The 16,399-nt window shown below is 42.2% G+C and overlaps 1 protein-coding gene across 2 annotated transcripts; it reads left to right on the top strand.

The window, feature by feature from the left end:
- The first annotated feature begins 1,356 nt into the window (after positions 1–1,356).
- Positions 1,357–16,359, top strand: LOC109955279 (protein APCDD1). 2 transcript variants are annotated; one of them, XM_020591287.1, is made up of 5 exons: positions 1,357–1,547; positions 6,454–6,637; positions 7,558–8,083; positions 13,872–14,193; positions 15,586–16,359. In XM_020591287.1, the coding sequence occupies exons 1-5, from the start codon at positions 1,379–1,381 to the stop codon at positions 16,047–16,049; spliced, it is 1,665 nt and encodes a 554-aa protein (XP_020446943.1). In that variant the 5' UTR covers positions 1,357–1,378; the 3' UTR covers positions 16,050–16,359. The 2 variants fall into 2 exon arrangements, with proteins under 2 accessions (XP_020446943.1, XP_020446944.1); XM_020591288.1 differs by lacking the exon at positions 1,357–1,547 and adding an exon at positions 1,556–1,960.
- The last annotated feature ends 40 nt before the right edge of the window (positions 16,360–16,399 follow it).

The following is a 16,399-nucleotide window of genomic DNA, read 5'->3' as shown; positions in this document are numbered from 1 at the left end:
TCCTATTAGTCTGTGAGTTTAACAAGGGACCTTGACTGGTTTTACGTTTGAAAGTCTGTTGACGGGTGCTGGCAGTAGTTGGGTGAAAAAGGTTATATAAAGTCTTGTGGGTCTCCCAAGGGAGCTGTTTAAAATCTGAAAATGTCCTTAAGGGATGTCATTTGAGTCAGCGCTGTCTGGAGCTGAAGATCGCAAGCTTCAAGGTGAAAAAACTTTGGGCATGTGATGTTAGAAAGAAGTAGAGGATGGATCATGGATCGGGCCCCATATTTCTGTTCGAACCAGACCCATGTCAGAGAGTGATGTCCAAACCCAACCTGGACCCAACAAGCTTATAATATATAATGTCCAGACCTGACCCAGTGATTTCCCCCCCCCCGTCATTAAAGAAAGCTGACATTTGAGAGCTCTAGCCATCTAGCCTAAAGTTTGACCTATGTGTCCAAAACCAACCTGAACCTCAACATAATTTCTAAATTCTTGTCCGAACCTGGCCCGAACCCTCGGGTACTGAGGGGTCTCCACGCTCTAGAAAGAAGAGACTTTACCAAACCTCTGCAGCCAGCTCCCCTTCTCTGCTTGAGGCTAAAGGTTCAAATTAGCATATACACCCAAATGTTCAACCAAACTGTCAGTGAGTGGGTTGCATTGTGGGTAATGTAGTCATCTGGTTTCAACAAAGAAAAGCAATGCATGATAGTAAAACTATCGGTGTATAAGGGCTCAGTGTCTGAGTGAGAGGATCAATGAGTTGCTGCCTCTGGGTCAAAAGATCAGAGAGAAAACAGCAAAGAGCTACAAGCTGAAAAGAGACTGAAACTCAAGGCCAAGGTCTCTCTCACACACAACAGGTGCTGGGGGGAAAAAAAACTCAGGAGCTTAATTCTTCCCTCAGGACAGGCAGACTATGAGAAGCCATGGTCAAGAAAAATGTGCAGCATTCATTATGAGTGATAACAAGGAGGATGTTGGAAACAAACAACTCAACTGTAAAGCTGAGACAATGTTTCCACTAGTTAAGTTCAGACAATGTTAGATGTTATCTTCTAAACCATTTAAGCCAATATCACTGCAACAGCAACTGCTTATTTTACCACAAGAGTCAGAACATAAACCCTCACATTTTACCAGGTTTGTGCCATTGTAAATCTGGTTCTTAATCAGTAGCACAAATGTACATTTTAAAAGAGACCAGGATCAGGACTGTAAGCATAAAAAGTTTAAAAACAGTTACCATTTTATTTTGAGCTTGTTTGCACATAAAAGGGATTGTTTCTGGGTTTTAAGGCAAATAAATAAATAAACAAAACAAAACGCATCAGATATTCTGGTTATAGTCTGCCCTAAAGATTCTATGAGTTATGTTTGTTTATGTTGAATGATTTATGTATTTTTCTCCAAGAAAGGTCTGAAAAGGTCAAACACATGCAGTGAGAAATGTCCCCTGACCAAGTTAAAGTCTGGCTGTATTCAAATCCAGTGCGCACCTAACGGGAGAAACCATCAACACACACTCCACGCCCACCGAATCCACACAGAGGCTGGGGGTGAGTCTCTGAACACACTACCGACACTCCTCCAGGGCGCAGGACGCACTGAGGACGCGCGCGAAATCAACAGAGTCGTCGCGTTTTCACGTTGACTGCAGCCTTTAATTCCTTCAGCTCGTCTAGTCGAAGAGGGTTCATGCCATTTTGCAGGTGCAGTTATCTGTTTTGAACCTCAGGTCGAGGTTTTCCCATCTCTAGCGAAGCGGAGCTGTGCTTCCTACGATGTTTGGACGTCGCTGTACTGTTTGCGCCGCGCTTTGGATCCATGATGTGAGCATTTGTGTCGGAATTAACCAGGACGCAGTGTAAAGAAAACCGTGAACTCGCCATTGTGACCAGTGAAACTCGCCTCAGACCCCCGACGTGCGGAATGGGGCCGTCATCTACGCTGCTTCTCGTTGCTTTTTTAGGTGAGACGCTTTTCCATATTCTTTAAAATAGATTTTAAAAAATTGTTCTTCCTTGTCTTCACATGTGTAGCCAAAATACTTGCACTATGAAAGAATCTTTGCTTTGCCTTTAAAAAAACCCCAATTATTTATTGTATTTTTAGAAATCTCAATGGAATTTGAAGTGTGTTACTCGTCAGGTAGGAACCGGACAAGGTCAGCTCACTTCAGCACACCTGTTTACCATCATGGCTGTCTACCGTGTCTGATGTATCCACAGTGGTTACATGTTTGAAGTCTAAAAGGCTATGCAAAGCTTCCCGGGGCCACTTAAAAACATCATTCCTGATGAAAACCCTGTCTGAGCAGCAGAGGATTATGGGACAGCAGTTGACCCAATCCATCTGCTGTCAGTGACAGTGCAACTTCAAATGACCAGGTTGAGATGAAACAATATTTTGGAGTCCACTTAAGTGTGTTTAAGTGAATCTAACGTTCAGTTAAGTGGTGCGTTATTGCAACCTTTCATAGTGGCAATAAAAATACTTGGATCAGTGTGTGTTTTGAATTTACTGGGAGAGAAAACCTCAGCAAACTGTAGGAGAGTGAAACAGCAAAGTAAAGAGTGAGAAGAAATGGACTCGGCTGCTGCTGCTTGTATTTTCACCTTATCACTGAGCTGGTCCTCAACAGGGTCTTTAAGTTTTCCTTATCTGCCCTAATCAGCTATTTTAAAATGTACAAGAATGAGCTAACTGTTTTGTTTAACCCCTATGTTTTTATGTCTGTCCAGGTAGTTCCGTCTTTTCTCCATTTCTAAAAACATGAAGATGTGAGTTTCTGTCTAGTTTTGCTCATTGCCGCTACAGGAAATAGACAAAATAACAGACTATAGAAAGAAACATCTTTACAAGTGCACAGTCAAATTTGGTTTGGCTTTACTACCGGCGGTGACATTAACAGTGAATATAAACTCACAGTAAATGTCAAATTATAACCTTTACTGTGCATTATATTATTTATTCTAATGGATTGTTAAAGCTGGTACACAAATATAGGAAAATATTTTAAAATTGAATAAAAATAGGGTCATATTAGGGTGGATGCCGGATTCAGGTTTTCTGAAAGTCAGCACTCTGATGTGAGTTTTCAAAGCAGCATGAGATGCCTGACAGCTCCAATAACCAGTGCTGTTATCACAAAGGCACCAGTTAGAAAAGTGGCAAAATAATTTCACATCCAGGGGAACTGTCCTCACCATCAAGCCAGACAAATGCAGTTGAACTAAAACAACAGAAGGAAAGGGCGGCCACAAGTTCAAATAAACCAAGAAAGACAGACAGAGGAGAGGCAGATGTAGAAAGGGTGTAAATCACAAAACCATATCTGGTATTTGCTTTGACTCTCTGATGCATGTTAGCATGTGCATATTAGCATTTAGAGGTGCTGGCAGAAGCTCTTCATGCTGTAAAATCCAGATCTGGGTAAACGAACACTAAACTAGTTGTCAGATAAATATGAAGTGTAAACAGTTCGATATTTCCAGTGAAGTAGCTACATGTAGAAAACATCCCAAAATAGAAATACTCAAGCAACATTGTATTATTGTACTTGGTTATTTCCCCCTCTGGTTTAAGTTATTTTGGTCCACAAGTGTCACATTGTTTTCAATACTCCCTTCAAGTACTTGATGGTCACTGCCAAGTTCTGAGATAACGCAAAGAACAGCCCTTTGTCTGGTCTCTGCTCGGGCACTTGTGGATTTTTCTCTTCCCATAAATGATGTGGAGCCTCTCAGCTTGTCAGGGGTCCTGGTGCTGTTAGCTCACCAGTGGGATTGGGCCAACTGGAAACGCTCTCTGTGGTCAAAGGCGCTGGGAGTTTTGTGGGTGCTTTGATTTCAACAGAGAGCAGCATATTGTAGAGACTGGAGAGGGGTTCAAGTCCAGCTGTTCTGATTATTTCCCTAATGAGGGGAGAGGTTGTTTTTTAAAGTTAGGCTGCTGGAAGAAAGTCACACATTTGAACATTTTGACACTTTTCAAATGTGTCTAGGAGGAGATGCTTCCTCTTTAAAAAGTAATTTTACAAACAGGCTACGACCTCCTTTTGATTGTTTATTTATTTGGCTTTGATGTACTGTAGCTCTTTGTAAAACAATTTCTAAGTGTTTAAAATTATTGTAAATAACGCTCACTTTTTCATTATATTTTCACCAAACCACAAATTAAACTACGGCTCAGTCTAACATCAGATTATTGCCTAACATCCAATACAGCAGAGGTCTATTCACTTTTAAAATCAGCAAAGTAAGGCGCGTGCTAGACTTTTAAAAATATTATTCAAATTATTTACAGACTAAAATATGAATCGGCTTTCAGTTTGAACTTCACGCATCTTTTTAAGACAGGAGAAAGCAGGAAGTCCATGAAATTTGCAGACATCCAGTCTTTTACATTTGCTGGACAACTAACCAGACGAGACAGATCAGAGGTGTCGACTTTGTGGGAAGCTACAGTATATCCGAGTGTCATCCACATAACAATGAAACAAAACGCTGTGTCAGTGTATGGGGAAGCATCTATAGTGAAAACAAGATTTGGCCTAAAGTTGAACCCTGGGGTACTCCCCATGTTACTAGGGCAATAGATGAGGTGCTGCATGCTGAAATAAAAACTGTAAGCATGTCGCCAATAGACCAGAAGCCTGTTTGTCAGGATACTGTGATCCACTGCATCAAAAGCTGCACATACTCTAAGTTTAGTAGAAAAGGAACGGAAGTCTCCAGCATTTGAACGTTTTCAAGAATACTTTTGACTTCCAGAAGCTGTGTTGAGACAGAGTGATCTAAGATTTTGGCAGTAAATGGATGTTTGGAAACTGGTCTGATGTTTTTGTAGACAGAGGGATCAAGGCCAGGTTTTTTTAAGAGGCTGGACACAAGCAGTTTTAAAGTAGTGAGGGACACCGCCGGTGGAAAGGGGAGTGCTCGTTACATTGAGCATATGGGACAGCCATATCCCAAACGCCCAATAAAAATGTAAGAGTGCATGACATCAGCTGGACTAGAGGAGGGTTTCTAGTCTAGCAGTTTTTCAGAAGAAACTGGCATAAAATGCATGGGGCCCAGGACATGTTCTTTCTAATCAGATGCATCCATGATACATAGTTGGGAAGAGTTGGCAGGTTGACTGATAATGAAAGTAAGTATGCATAGAGTTCCATGCATAAACACGCACAACATATTTACTGTACTTTTTCAATATGGAAGTATAAACTTGCAGACACACTGGTAGCCGGTGTGCTGCTCTCCTCCCTGTGTGGTAGCCACTCAGGGTCTTTCCCCTGCCTCAAGCCTGATTCCAGGTGCAAGAAGAAGGTCCTCCCACACAACGTGAAAACACACACGCATGCAGCAAAGTGAGAAGAATTTTCCTTAAGTTTTAACACAGCTGTAGCCAGCAGAGAAGTGGTGCTAATGCCACCAGCTGAGTGGGGGGGTGGGGGGAATCGAGTCTCCCCACAGTCCAGTTTCCACTGAGCAGCGCTCTGAAGTGGTCATTTACACTCGAGCCTCAGCTAACACACAGTCAGAGCTGCAGCGCTGGGTGTAAAACAGCTGGATGGAGCTTTGTACTTCATGGCTTCTTTTAATCAGATGTTTTCGTTCCTCCCTCAGTGTTGTTGGTCTCAGATTAAAAACACAGAGTTAACCGCAGTGGCATACCTCGGTGTTAAATGATATCGCCAGGCAAGCTGGGTCCAGCAGAAAGAATTTAAGGCAATAAGTCTTCATATTTCATTGTAGATTTGGATGACATTAGAGGATTACATGAAATAAATCCTCACTGGAATGTGAGCTGTGATGCTTTTCTTTGGCTGGAAGCTTTCATTTCTGATATTTTATCCCCTTAAGCTGAGGCCGTTGTTGAAGGCATAGTTATCTCATGTGGTGCAGGCTGGGAACTGTGTTCTCTCACTGCTGCTCTCGTCCTTTCAACTTTGTTTGTAGCTTGATGTCAAAGAGATCGTGTTTGTTGGTTCAATTTTGCTGTGGAGCAGAAAGACACCTGTTAGTTGTTTAACACGAGCATCTAAGTTTGGACTTTTCATCACATGATCAGATATTAACCTATAAAGACTCCATTTATACCAAGTGTTGCGGATCACTGATAAAGCACTGTAATCGGCACGGCAGATTAAAAACATGAGCGCTAACTTCAGACTAACAAAGCAACCATTTGACCTGAGAGTAATTATCTTATTATTAGTTGCCTGGAAAAGAGTTGTGGTCCAGTTATTGGGATTTAAAAGTCCAAAAGAAAAGGCTTTGCCAAACTAGGCTGCATCTTTAGTGGTTTATATAACGTGTCAAATGTTGCTGGGTGGCACATCAAGCATCATTTCAGTATTGTACTTTTGATAATCTTATTACTTTAGGATCACGACAAGTAAATGAATGACAGTAAAATCTCAGCTGAGTTAAATCTTCATTGTCGTCCTTGTTCCCCCAGGCTGTGCTAGAGGTTCCTCTCGTCACTACTCAGACGGCCGCTCCAGCCGTCTCTCCCTGGAGAAAACCTTCGGCCGATACGACAAAGACTCCCAGTGCCAACGCATGCTGAAACACCTTCACCATGGAGCTCGAATCACTGTGCAGATGCCTCCCAACATAGAGGGTCACTGGGTGTCCACCAGGTAAACATGTTTGTGTATCCGTTTTACAGACGTATAGAGACATTTTACATAATTATACATAATCTTATACCTATAGATACCTTTATATTTTAACAAGGGCTTTATAATATGACCTGTGGCCTTGAATAGTTTAGGTGATGTTATTGAAGCCCTTCCAGTCATAGATGTACCATATAGGTGTTTTTGCACCAGCTATAAGCTACACATACAGTACTATTTGTAACAGCACTGCAGAGATTTCATAAAACATATTGCGAGTGTATAGAGGGACTGCTTACTGTCACCTCATGCCTACAGTTCAAAAATGAATTTGCAGAGTTTTCTGCCCTTTTTCTTTTAAGTCAGAGGCTTGTATCACATTTTTGTGGAGCGAGCAGAAACTGCTTTGAAATTTGTTGGTGTGTTTGCAGTAGTTTATGCTAATCTGCTGAAGACCTCAGATCTTTATTGATCGAATTCCCAATGTTCTTTTCTCAGTCTTAATGTTTAGTGGTTTGTTGTTTAGCAATTGCAACAGTTTCCTTGGATACAACACAGAAGAATTGTTCAAAAATGGTGTCTACATTTCCACACAACCCAAACCTCATTTTGAACTAAAGGAACTGGACTGAAATGTTCACTTTAATCTGAAAACAGGTTTTCCTTTTCTACTGAAATGAATTGAACGGTATTTTCAATTTACTCAATATCTAGTACACAATACTAGTACACTGTTGTTGAAATAACATGCACTTCTGACATGAAACTCTTCTAAATGGCAGCTTGACTGAAATATGTTCCTGTGCAAAAGAAACAAAAGTATAAAAGGCCTTAATCCGCCTAAATGCAGCCCTGGACCAACTTCAAACTTCTGGTATTTATGGAAAAATGTTTTGACTTGCATGGCGTTTATCCAGAACCTCCTCTGTGTTCTGTTGCAGCTGTGAGGTGAGACCAGGCCCAGAGTTTCTGACACGCTCCTACAGGTTTTACCCGAACAACACCTTCCAGGCTCACCAGTTCTACTACGAGGACAACCACTGCACCAAACCCACCTACACGCTGGTGATCCGGGGGCGTCTGCGCTTACGCCAGGCTTCCTGGATCATCCGTGGTGGCACAGAGGCAGAGTACCATCTCCACCGCGTCCAAATGGTATGTCACACGGCCACCGTGGCGAAAGAATTCAGCCAGAGGCTCAGCCGCAGCTGTCCAGGGGCGGTGACAGGCCCTTGGGATCCTAGTGTGATCTATGAACTGTGGAGTGAGGAGGGCGGCTATGACTGCTCCAAGGAGCTTAACTTTACCATGCATGAGCTGCAGCTGCTGCGGGTGGAGAAGCAGTACCTGCATCACAACCTGGATCATCTGGTGGAGGAGCTGTTTCTAGGAGACATCCACACCGAGCCCTCGCAGAGGCTGTACTACAAGCCATCCAGCTACCAGATCGCCCTCCAAAATGCCAAGGTCAGGCCCTTAATCTCATCTCTCATTTAGTTTAGAGGGATGAGGGAGAACTGTGATTCTCACTTCTTTCTAGACCAAAAACAATGTTTTTTCCAGGGCTCCTGGAATTTTTAGACTATTGGTTTCCCTCCTGCTAGAGGTTGTAAGATGAAGGGGTCTTAAGGGGTTGTGAGATAATTACAGGGACAGGACAGCAAGAAAAGGGAATTTTTTTTTAGGTTTGTCTTGTAGTTTTACATTTTGCTACTTGTCAAATGTTGGATAGTTTCTGCTGCTCAGGCTTCTGAAAACTATTTACATAAATGAAATGAGGAAGGGAAACTTCTCGGAGACTATCTATATATATTAGGGGCTCACAAACGAAACGATGCCATAGATGTTAGTTAAACTTAAAGATTCCCAGCACAGGAACTGTGTGGGGTGCAGAATTTCTGCCACTTAAAACAGCTGCTAATGGCAACCAGGACAGAAATGATAGTGGCATTTGCAAAGTTGGTTTTGGGGCCAGTTGCAGACACACAGAAAAGCCCCACTGTGCTTGTGCCCTTCCTGACAAATAACGATCTGGCTGGTGCAGCAACCAGGATGAGAATTCTTACCCATCCCCAAACTGCGTTTTAGTGTCTTTTGGAACACACAACCAGGCCGGAGGTAGAAGTTGTTTTCTGTCCCAAGCACGCAGTTTGGTGTCTGACCCCTGCTGATCTCCACTCCCGCTGTGTCAGCCCTCGACTCTACCAAGACCGCACACACCAGAATAGTCTTAAAGTGACAAGGCTATATGATGCAACAAAAAAAACTGTCTAAGGCAGTATGAAAGGAAGTTTTGGTTTCATTAATGAGGAATAAGAAATAATTTTTGTGTTGATGCAATCAAATTCGATCTCCATCCACCTGTAGCATCAAAGAGACTAAAACTTGAAATAACCTTGTACACTAAACATTTGCACTGATAGAAACCAGAAACTCTGTACATACTGATGTCACCTCCCAGCTTGAGCATTAAGAAAGAGCCCTTTCTTTCCTCAACTGTGCTTATAGGATGTAATGTCTCTGTTTACACTGCTGAGCAGCAGTTTCCCCACTGGCTGAAATCCTAGAGTGATGTTTTCACTGACACCCTCCACAGAGATTACAATGAAATCCTGTTCTAGTCCACTGTCTAAATAAACATCCATTTTTATGGGGATGATGGGGCTTGGTGTTGCTGATCAGAATGTAAACTGTGTGTGCAGTAAGGAGCTGTGATCACACGAGCTCCCCTGTGGCGCTGCACTGACCAGAACTGCTCTCTTGAAGCCCCTCTGGCCTGCAGAGGTGTAATGTGAAACCCGGCCTATCTCTGGGAGGGATCACCATGTGGTATTCCTAGAATTTGTAATCATGAGGCCATACAGTATGAATTATTCCATTGAGCGTATACCAAGTCTGATTTCATGCATGCCTGAGGCTCAAATCAAATGGCTACATGTGCTTTATTTCTACTAAATAATGAGGAAGGCAGGGTGTTGGTGGAGCTGTAATTTACTTTTAGGTGCACTTTCAAAGTTGTGGTTAGTCTAACATAGTATGAGAATTGCCTTAAAGGCTCAGTCTATTATTACAGATAAGCAAATTTCTCACTTCTGGTGGTCTCTAGCCTTGCAGTGTGATGTTATAAAGGTTGTGTTCATTGATTAAAAGTTCTAAACTAATAGTAGAAATTGCAGCTTGTACATAGGACGTCTAGATCATCTCCATTTATTAACAGTCGTACATGATTACAAATCTGAGTGAACGTTTTGCCCTACAGCGTCCTCAGTCTCGCTCGTTACTGTCCATGATGTAGGCGTTGACTTGTATATGTTGTGGTGAACAGCAGTAGAAAATTCCTCACTCCTTCCTACACAAAGTGCTTTCAACTCGACCATTTCTTTATGTTATAATGGTGTCTTTAAAGGACTTTTTACTGCCATGGTGACCATCCGATCCATTAGTCTTAAGCCATGTACCCAGGACTGGTTCCAGTCCAGAATGTTTTCTGGAGCAAACGTGTTCATTTGTGGTTACTGTGTGGACCTTTAGCAGTGATGCAATAGCAAGGCAGCAGACTTTATTTTAGGTTTGTTTTCTTCGTATTCTGTCGCCTAGTTTGCTGCTGTGTCACTGAGGCCACTTGACCACCACTTGATTTGAAGGGATCTGTTTTTTATGCCTCCGCACTGGCGTGATGTTTCCAGGTCGTTTGTCCAGCTGCCCCGTTCTTGTGAACGCGATATCTCAGAAAAACTTTAAGGCAATTCATTCAAGTTTAGCACAAATGTCCGCTCAAGGGTGGACTGATTAGATTTTGGTGGTCAAAGGTCACTGTGACCTCATGTCCTTCCCATTCTCGTCAATGTGTTATTTCAGTAACTTTTTCCCCCCAGTTTTGGCAAAAATGTCCACTTGGACTCAACGATGATGTGACAAAGGTCCATCTCTCTGTTCCTCTGTAAGAATAGCCTTAAACTGAAGACAGCATGTTTCTCATTGGAAATTTTCACTAGAATCATGCATGTCAGTATAGTGATAACTTCCATTTTGTCAAAAAGTAGTTAATATCTTTTATTAAATTCCTTCTGTGCTACATGTATTATGAGTGTGGACAGACGTGCCTGTGAACTGCAGCTTGACTGGTTGGTGGAGGCACACAGCCATGAGGCGGTAATTCTAGTTGTATTATTGTTCCTGGTGAAGTGTTTCAGCTTTGATTGTGTTTTTACATCTATTCCTCATGCAGGGACTCATTTGTGATGAAGGCTTTTCTGGGTTTTCATGAAGTGTATCCAAAAAATTCATAGCAACACAAGCTTGTACAAGTCAGACAGTGTAGTGGCTCTGTGGCAAGAAAGCCTGCTTGCTAACCATTTGCTGTTAAATATAAAGTTAGTTTGTGACCTCTAGTTTCGTTTTATGTTCATTTGCAACATCGCACTGTGAAGCAGCTGATCCATGCATACATCCACTCCAGTGGAGGAGAGTTTGTTAGAGCGGCATTTCTGTTTATCCCTTGTTGTGTAACATCAGTTGATTGAATCAGTTTAGACAGGTTGCAGTGAAAAGGGTTTGCGAATGTAAAGCTCTATTGTACTACTTTTTACTTGCAATTACAGATCCCTAAATACTTGGAGTAAGAAGAACATTTTGCTAATAGTCATAAGCTGACTTGCAAAATTCATTTGCAGTGATTTTGTTAATCAATTATTCATTTAAGACATTGTTTTTTTGTCTTATTAGAGAGCAAACTGAACAGTTTAGGTTTTGGAGAGTCATTTTGAGAAATCAGTTTCATTTCCCTGATGTTTAAAAACACATCAGTGACATTTTTCCTCATTATGAAACTGAAAAGTCTAATATTTGATAAAAATAACTTTATAGCATCTGAAGTAAGCAAGACTCAAGGGTCCTTGCACAAGATCTCTTAATATTCTTAACAAATATCGGGGTTTTGTTCTGTAATGAGGAAATGTGTCACTCATCACAGTGGGGTGTTTCCCTGATGTGTTTTTAATCATTTTTGAACAACAGTGGAGGTCAGTGGCACAGATTAACAAGCTAATCCAGGACTGACAGACATTAACAGTGAGCAGAGGCGATTCATTGTTGGGTTTAGTCTGTGTATGGGGAGTGTTGAAAATGCTCTTAATATAGAAATGGACCAGCCTTGTCCTTTAATGCAGTAGCTAGTGCTTCTCAGGCCATTTACAGCCCCGATCTTTGCCTCCCAGGCCATATACAGGCTGCTCGACCTTTTTACTGGAGCTTGTTGGGGCTGTATGTAGCCTTGCAGATACAACTCAGGGTTGTGGAAAAGAGACTGCTGTGTATTAACTTTTTTACAGTTAGTATAGATGCAAGTGAAGCACAGTTAGTGCTCAGTATTTGGTATCTGTGATTGAATGTAAAAATTATTTAAAAGACTTATGTAGCTTTACGTTGCCCTCTCCAAACGAACCCCTCATCCGGTGATAGGTGAGTATGCGTTGAAGGAAGATGTCTTCATTGTTGACTCCCCAGTCTGTCTGTGTTTTATGGGCTCTGGAACAGGTTTTCCACACCTGCTCCCATCTTCTCTCTTTTTATTGTCTCCATGTATATACATATATGCTACAATCCATGTACTGGAAATAGTTTTCTCTCTGTATACTGTATTTATTTCTTTTTCCTTTCTCTATATTTTAGTCAGAAGAGGATACACACTAGTGAAACATACTCGTGTGCATAAGCTGGATTCAGAGGAGTCCTCCCTTTCAGTCCCATTAACCTCTCTGAGGCAGTTATAAAGCTGCACTGGGATTAGCTCATCTGTAGGCTGTAGTGATACGCCATTTTCACCTCCTTGCCTTACTATTCTTCATTTCCTTTATTTTAAACTCTATAAATCTTATTCAGACATTATGTTTGATTGGATCAGAAAGGTTGGGTCTTAAATACTGACCACCCTCAAATAACAAAAACCTAACCGCCGCTGAATCTGTCAGACCCTCTGGTTTTTTCTGCAGCCTGAGACCCACAGCTGTCCTGTCTGTGGATAGTGTGGTCAAATGTTGCTCTGGGACTCCACCAAACCAGAAATGACGTGAACTGAATATGATTAATAGTCATTCATGGATTTACAAAAATCTCTTTTGTCAGTGAGGGTGAATAGCAGATGTCCCAGCGTTTGTAAAGGAGCACAAAAGCTTGGTTGCCGTGTGGCTTCCTGCTGTCGTGGTTTTTGTTTGACCAGACATCTTTTACTGCAAAATGATCAGTCTGAGAAAATGCTGGAACGTTGTCCGGCTTCCAACACTCCAGAGGTTCAGCCTGAAGGAAATAGTTTTCCTCCTCCACCTCTGAACAGATGCCAGCCGTTCTTTATGCGAGTTTCATGGCACAATATACCGAAGATGGAAAGAAAAAGCTCTGAGCACTGACAGGTTTTAGGGAACATGCTGGATATTTTTATACAGTGATGTTGAGCAGCAACTTCAACTCTTGACTTTGTAAACAGTTTAGTCACAACAGCTTTTTGTGATTCTGGGTCATTGTGAAAACTGAAGTCCTTCAGGGTTTTTTATTTTTTTTTACACTCTCCTCCATTTGAACCCAAGTGATCCATTGACCAGAAGTGGTTTATTGCAGATACTTTACATTAGTACATGGTCTGCTCTATGTTGTTTGATCACCAGCAAGTACAGACAAGTTTGTTAAATGTAACATGTGCTATTTAATTTAGTGCAAGCTTTAATTTTTTTAATATAAAAATGATTAACTATTATCCGGTTTAAAAAGAAAATCTGTATAACATAAAGAAAAATAATCTACCACATTGTAAATCACTGAAAATCTGCCAATAATGTCGATATTAAATAATTGGCCTTAGTGTAATTTGTTGTGATTACAGCATCTACCATGTGGGGGCGCCACAGTTGGAGATTTTCAAATCCTATACCTTGTAGTATAGAAAGAAAGTCATAGTATATGTGTAAAACAAATGTAATATAAAATGGGTTAGAGAAATTACAAATATTGTACATTACCAAAGAAAACATGTTCATTATAATGTCAAAGTGCTTATGGAATGTGTGTGTGTATGTGTGTATATATATATATAGCTGGATTTTGTGTTACCAAGAAGTGTTGAGTAGATGATGCTGACACTTGTTAACCATGTTCATTGCCAGATTTATTTAATTTTCCAGGTATGTCAGCACTCTGACTACAAGGTGCTCTTATTCAGTTGGCCATATACCTTTGTAACACCTTTCCCTCCTTTTGTTTTCAGAATCATGACCAGGGCTGCATGGCCTGTCGTATTATCTACCGCTCTGATGAGTTCCATCCTCCCATCCTGCCGCCGCAGGCCGACCTGACTGTTGGCTTGTACGGCCAGTGGGTGAGCCAGCGCTGCGAAGTTCGCCCTGAGGTCCTCTTCCTCACCCGCCACTTCATTTTCCATGACAATAACCACACCTGGGAGGGCCACTACTACCACTACTCTGACCCAGTCTGTAAACACCCCACCTTCACCATCTATGCACGTGGACGCTACAGCCGAGGGCTTCACTCCACTCGAGTCATGGGCGGGACTGACTTTGTTTTCAAAGGTAACTGTGCAATTCTCTTGTCTTACAGCCATGTTTTAGTTAAATACATTATTATCAGAGAGGAAAGTCTGGAGCACCCCGAGTGATTTAAATCAGGATTATAAATGTGCAAACAGATTAGTGTTTTCTCTGCTGAGGTTTGAGGTACTTAAATCGTAGTAGTTTTCGTTCTGGCTGCCAGTTGTCCTCCTGCTTGAACTTGTGCTAAACGTTTCATCAGGGGCCAGCAACAACTAATGAAGCTTTTATTGTAAATTCCAGTAGGAAGACAACTGTCAGCAGCCTCATTTCATCATCATGCTGAGGCTCTACTTTCTATTGTCCAATCATTTCACTGGGTTTGGTTTCCAGTAGTTCCCATCAGCCAATGATCACCTTAGCTATGCTGTCAATGTAGTCTACACCACCTTGTAGCTTCACCACTAGTGTCAAGACCCCGTTTAAGGCTCCAGGGGGATATTGGACCCAACTGCTCCTGTACACTTCTATTCTGATCTATTACAACAGCTGTAAATGTCGTGATCATTAGTCCTGTGAAGAAGGGCAGACTTGTACATAAGAGAAAGTTAGTGTTAGTTACAAGAAAGGTAGTGAATGCTGCACACACTCTTAGAGGATAACTTGAGTGTATTAAACCTGCTGTGTTTCCCCTCTAATTGGGTACGGTGACTCTACAGCTAATCCTAATTTCACTATCGTTGTTGTAGAGATGTGGAGAAACATCTCTGAGTCAAAAGAAAAGCAAATACAAGACTTGGGCTGCAGCTTGAGCTAGCCATTACAGCTAACTGCATAGGAATATACATCTGGGCCAACTTGCTGTAATGGCTACCCCAGACTGCAGCTCAGATCTCATGTTGGCAGACTCGAACATGAAAAATGATTTGACTGACATCAGGTTTATTCTGAGGCTAACCGATTGTCCCAGTGACACTGTTTAACACAACCTTTCATTTCTACAGTGAAGAGGTGATAACAAAATCAGCGTACCTATAGAGTCAGCGTACCTACTTTTAGGGGAAACACAGCAGGTTTAATACGTTATCCTTTAAGAGCAGGCATTCACTACCTTTCTTGTATTAGGAACTTTCTCTTACATGCAAGTCTGCCCTTCTTCACAGGACTAATGATCACTACATTTACAGCAGTTGTAGTAGATCAGAATGGAAATGTACAGGGATGGAGTTGAGTCCAATATCCCCCCTGGAGCTTTAACACCCTGAAGTTCTCCTTTAAATCACTTGGTGGTGTCAAATGTGTTCATACAAGTGGGTATTGCATGAGGCCCACTGATAGTTGAGTCTCATGGTGTCTGTGTTGCAACAGGCTTCTTCTGAGCACTCCATTTCTCCTGCCTGGAGCTAACAGGTCTTCTTGTCTTCCTTCGTCTAGTGAACCACATGAGAGTGACACCCATGGACCTGGCCACAACCTCCCTCCTGAATGTTTTCAACAGCAATGAGTGTGGAGTGCAGGGATCCTGGCAGCTTGGGGTGGAGCAGGATGTCACCGTAACAAATGGCTGCGTGGCACTGGGTATCCGACTCCCCCATACAGAGTATGAGCTCTTCCGCATGGAACAGGACGCCCACGACCACCACCTGCTCTACAACGGCCAGCGTCCCAGCGACGGCTCCAGCCCTGATCGGCCAGAGAAACGGGCCACCTCTTACCAGACGCCCCTGGTCCAGTGCTCGTCAAGCAGTCAGCTGTCTGATTATAGCCAAGGACACGACGGCGACAGTGCTCTGCTTCCCCACAGTGACGCCACAGGCTGGCACAGAGACAGCCAGAAACGCATCACTGTGGCTTTTGTCGCATTTGTTACATCTCTGCTCCTCTTCTGGCAAAGCTAGAGAGATGTCTAGGCTTCTTCTACACAAAGACAAAAGAAGAGTGTGGATTACAGGAGCAGACGGGGAGACTGGTTGTTAAAACTAATGTAACTTCAACTTTCCCTTTCTGATGAGAATCAGGATAAAAACCAGTGCACCCTGATCCTCTGAACTCCTCCCCAGATACCAAAGACTGGACACTGCTGCACCACAGAAACTGCACTTTAAAGTAGAACCAAAGGTTGACTTGTCTCTTTCCAGTGATGTTTATACATTCACTGGCCACTTTATTAGGTACACTTGTATACAAATGAGTGCAACACTTCCACCTTAACATCAGTATTTATGACGCTCAAAATGTTTGTTTTTGG

This window comes from Monopterus albus, unplaced genomic scaffold (assembly GCF_001952655.1).
Source record: "Monopterus albus unplaced genomic scaffold, M_albus_1.0 scaffold14.1, whole genome shotgun sequence".
Taxonomy (NCBI): domain Eukaryota; kingdom Metazoa; phylum Chordata; class Actinopteri; order Synbranchiformes; family Synbranchidae; genus Monopterus; species Monopterus albus.
Note: the sequence above shows the minus strand (reverse complement) of the source record. Positions and strands in the feature narration are given on the sequence as shown.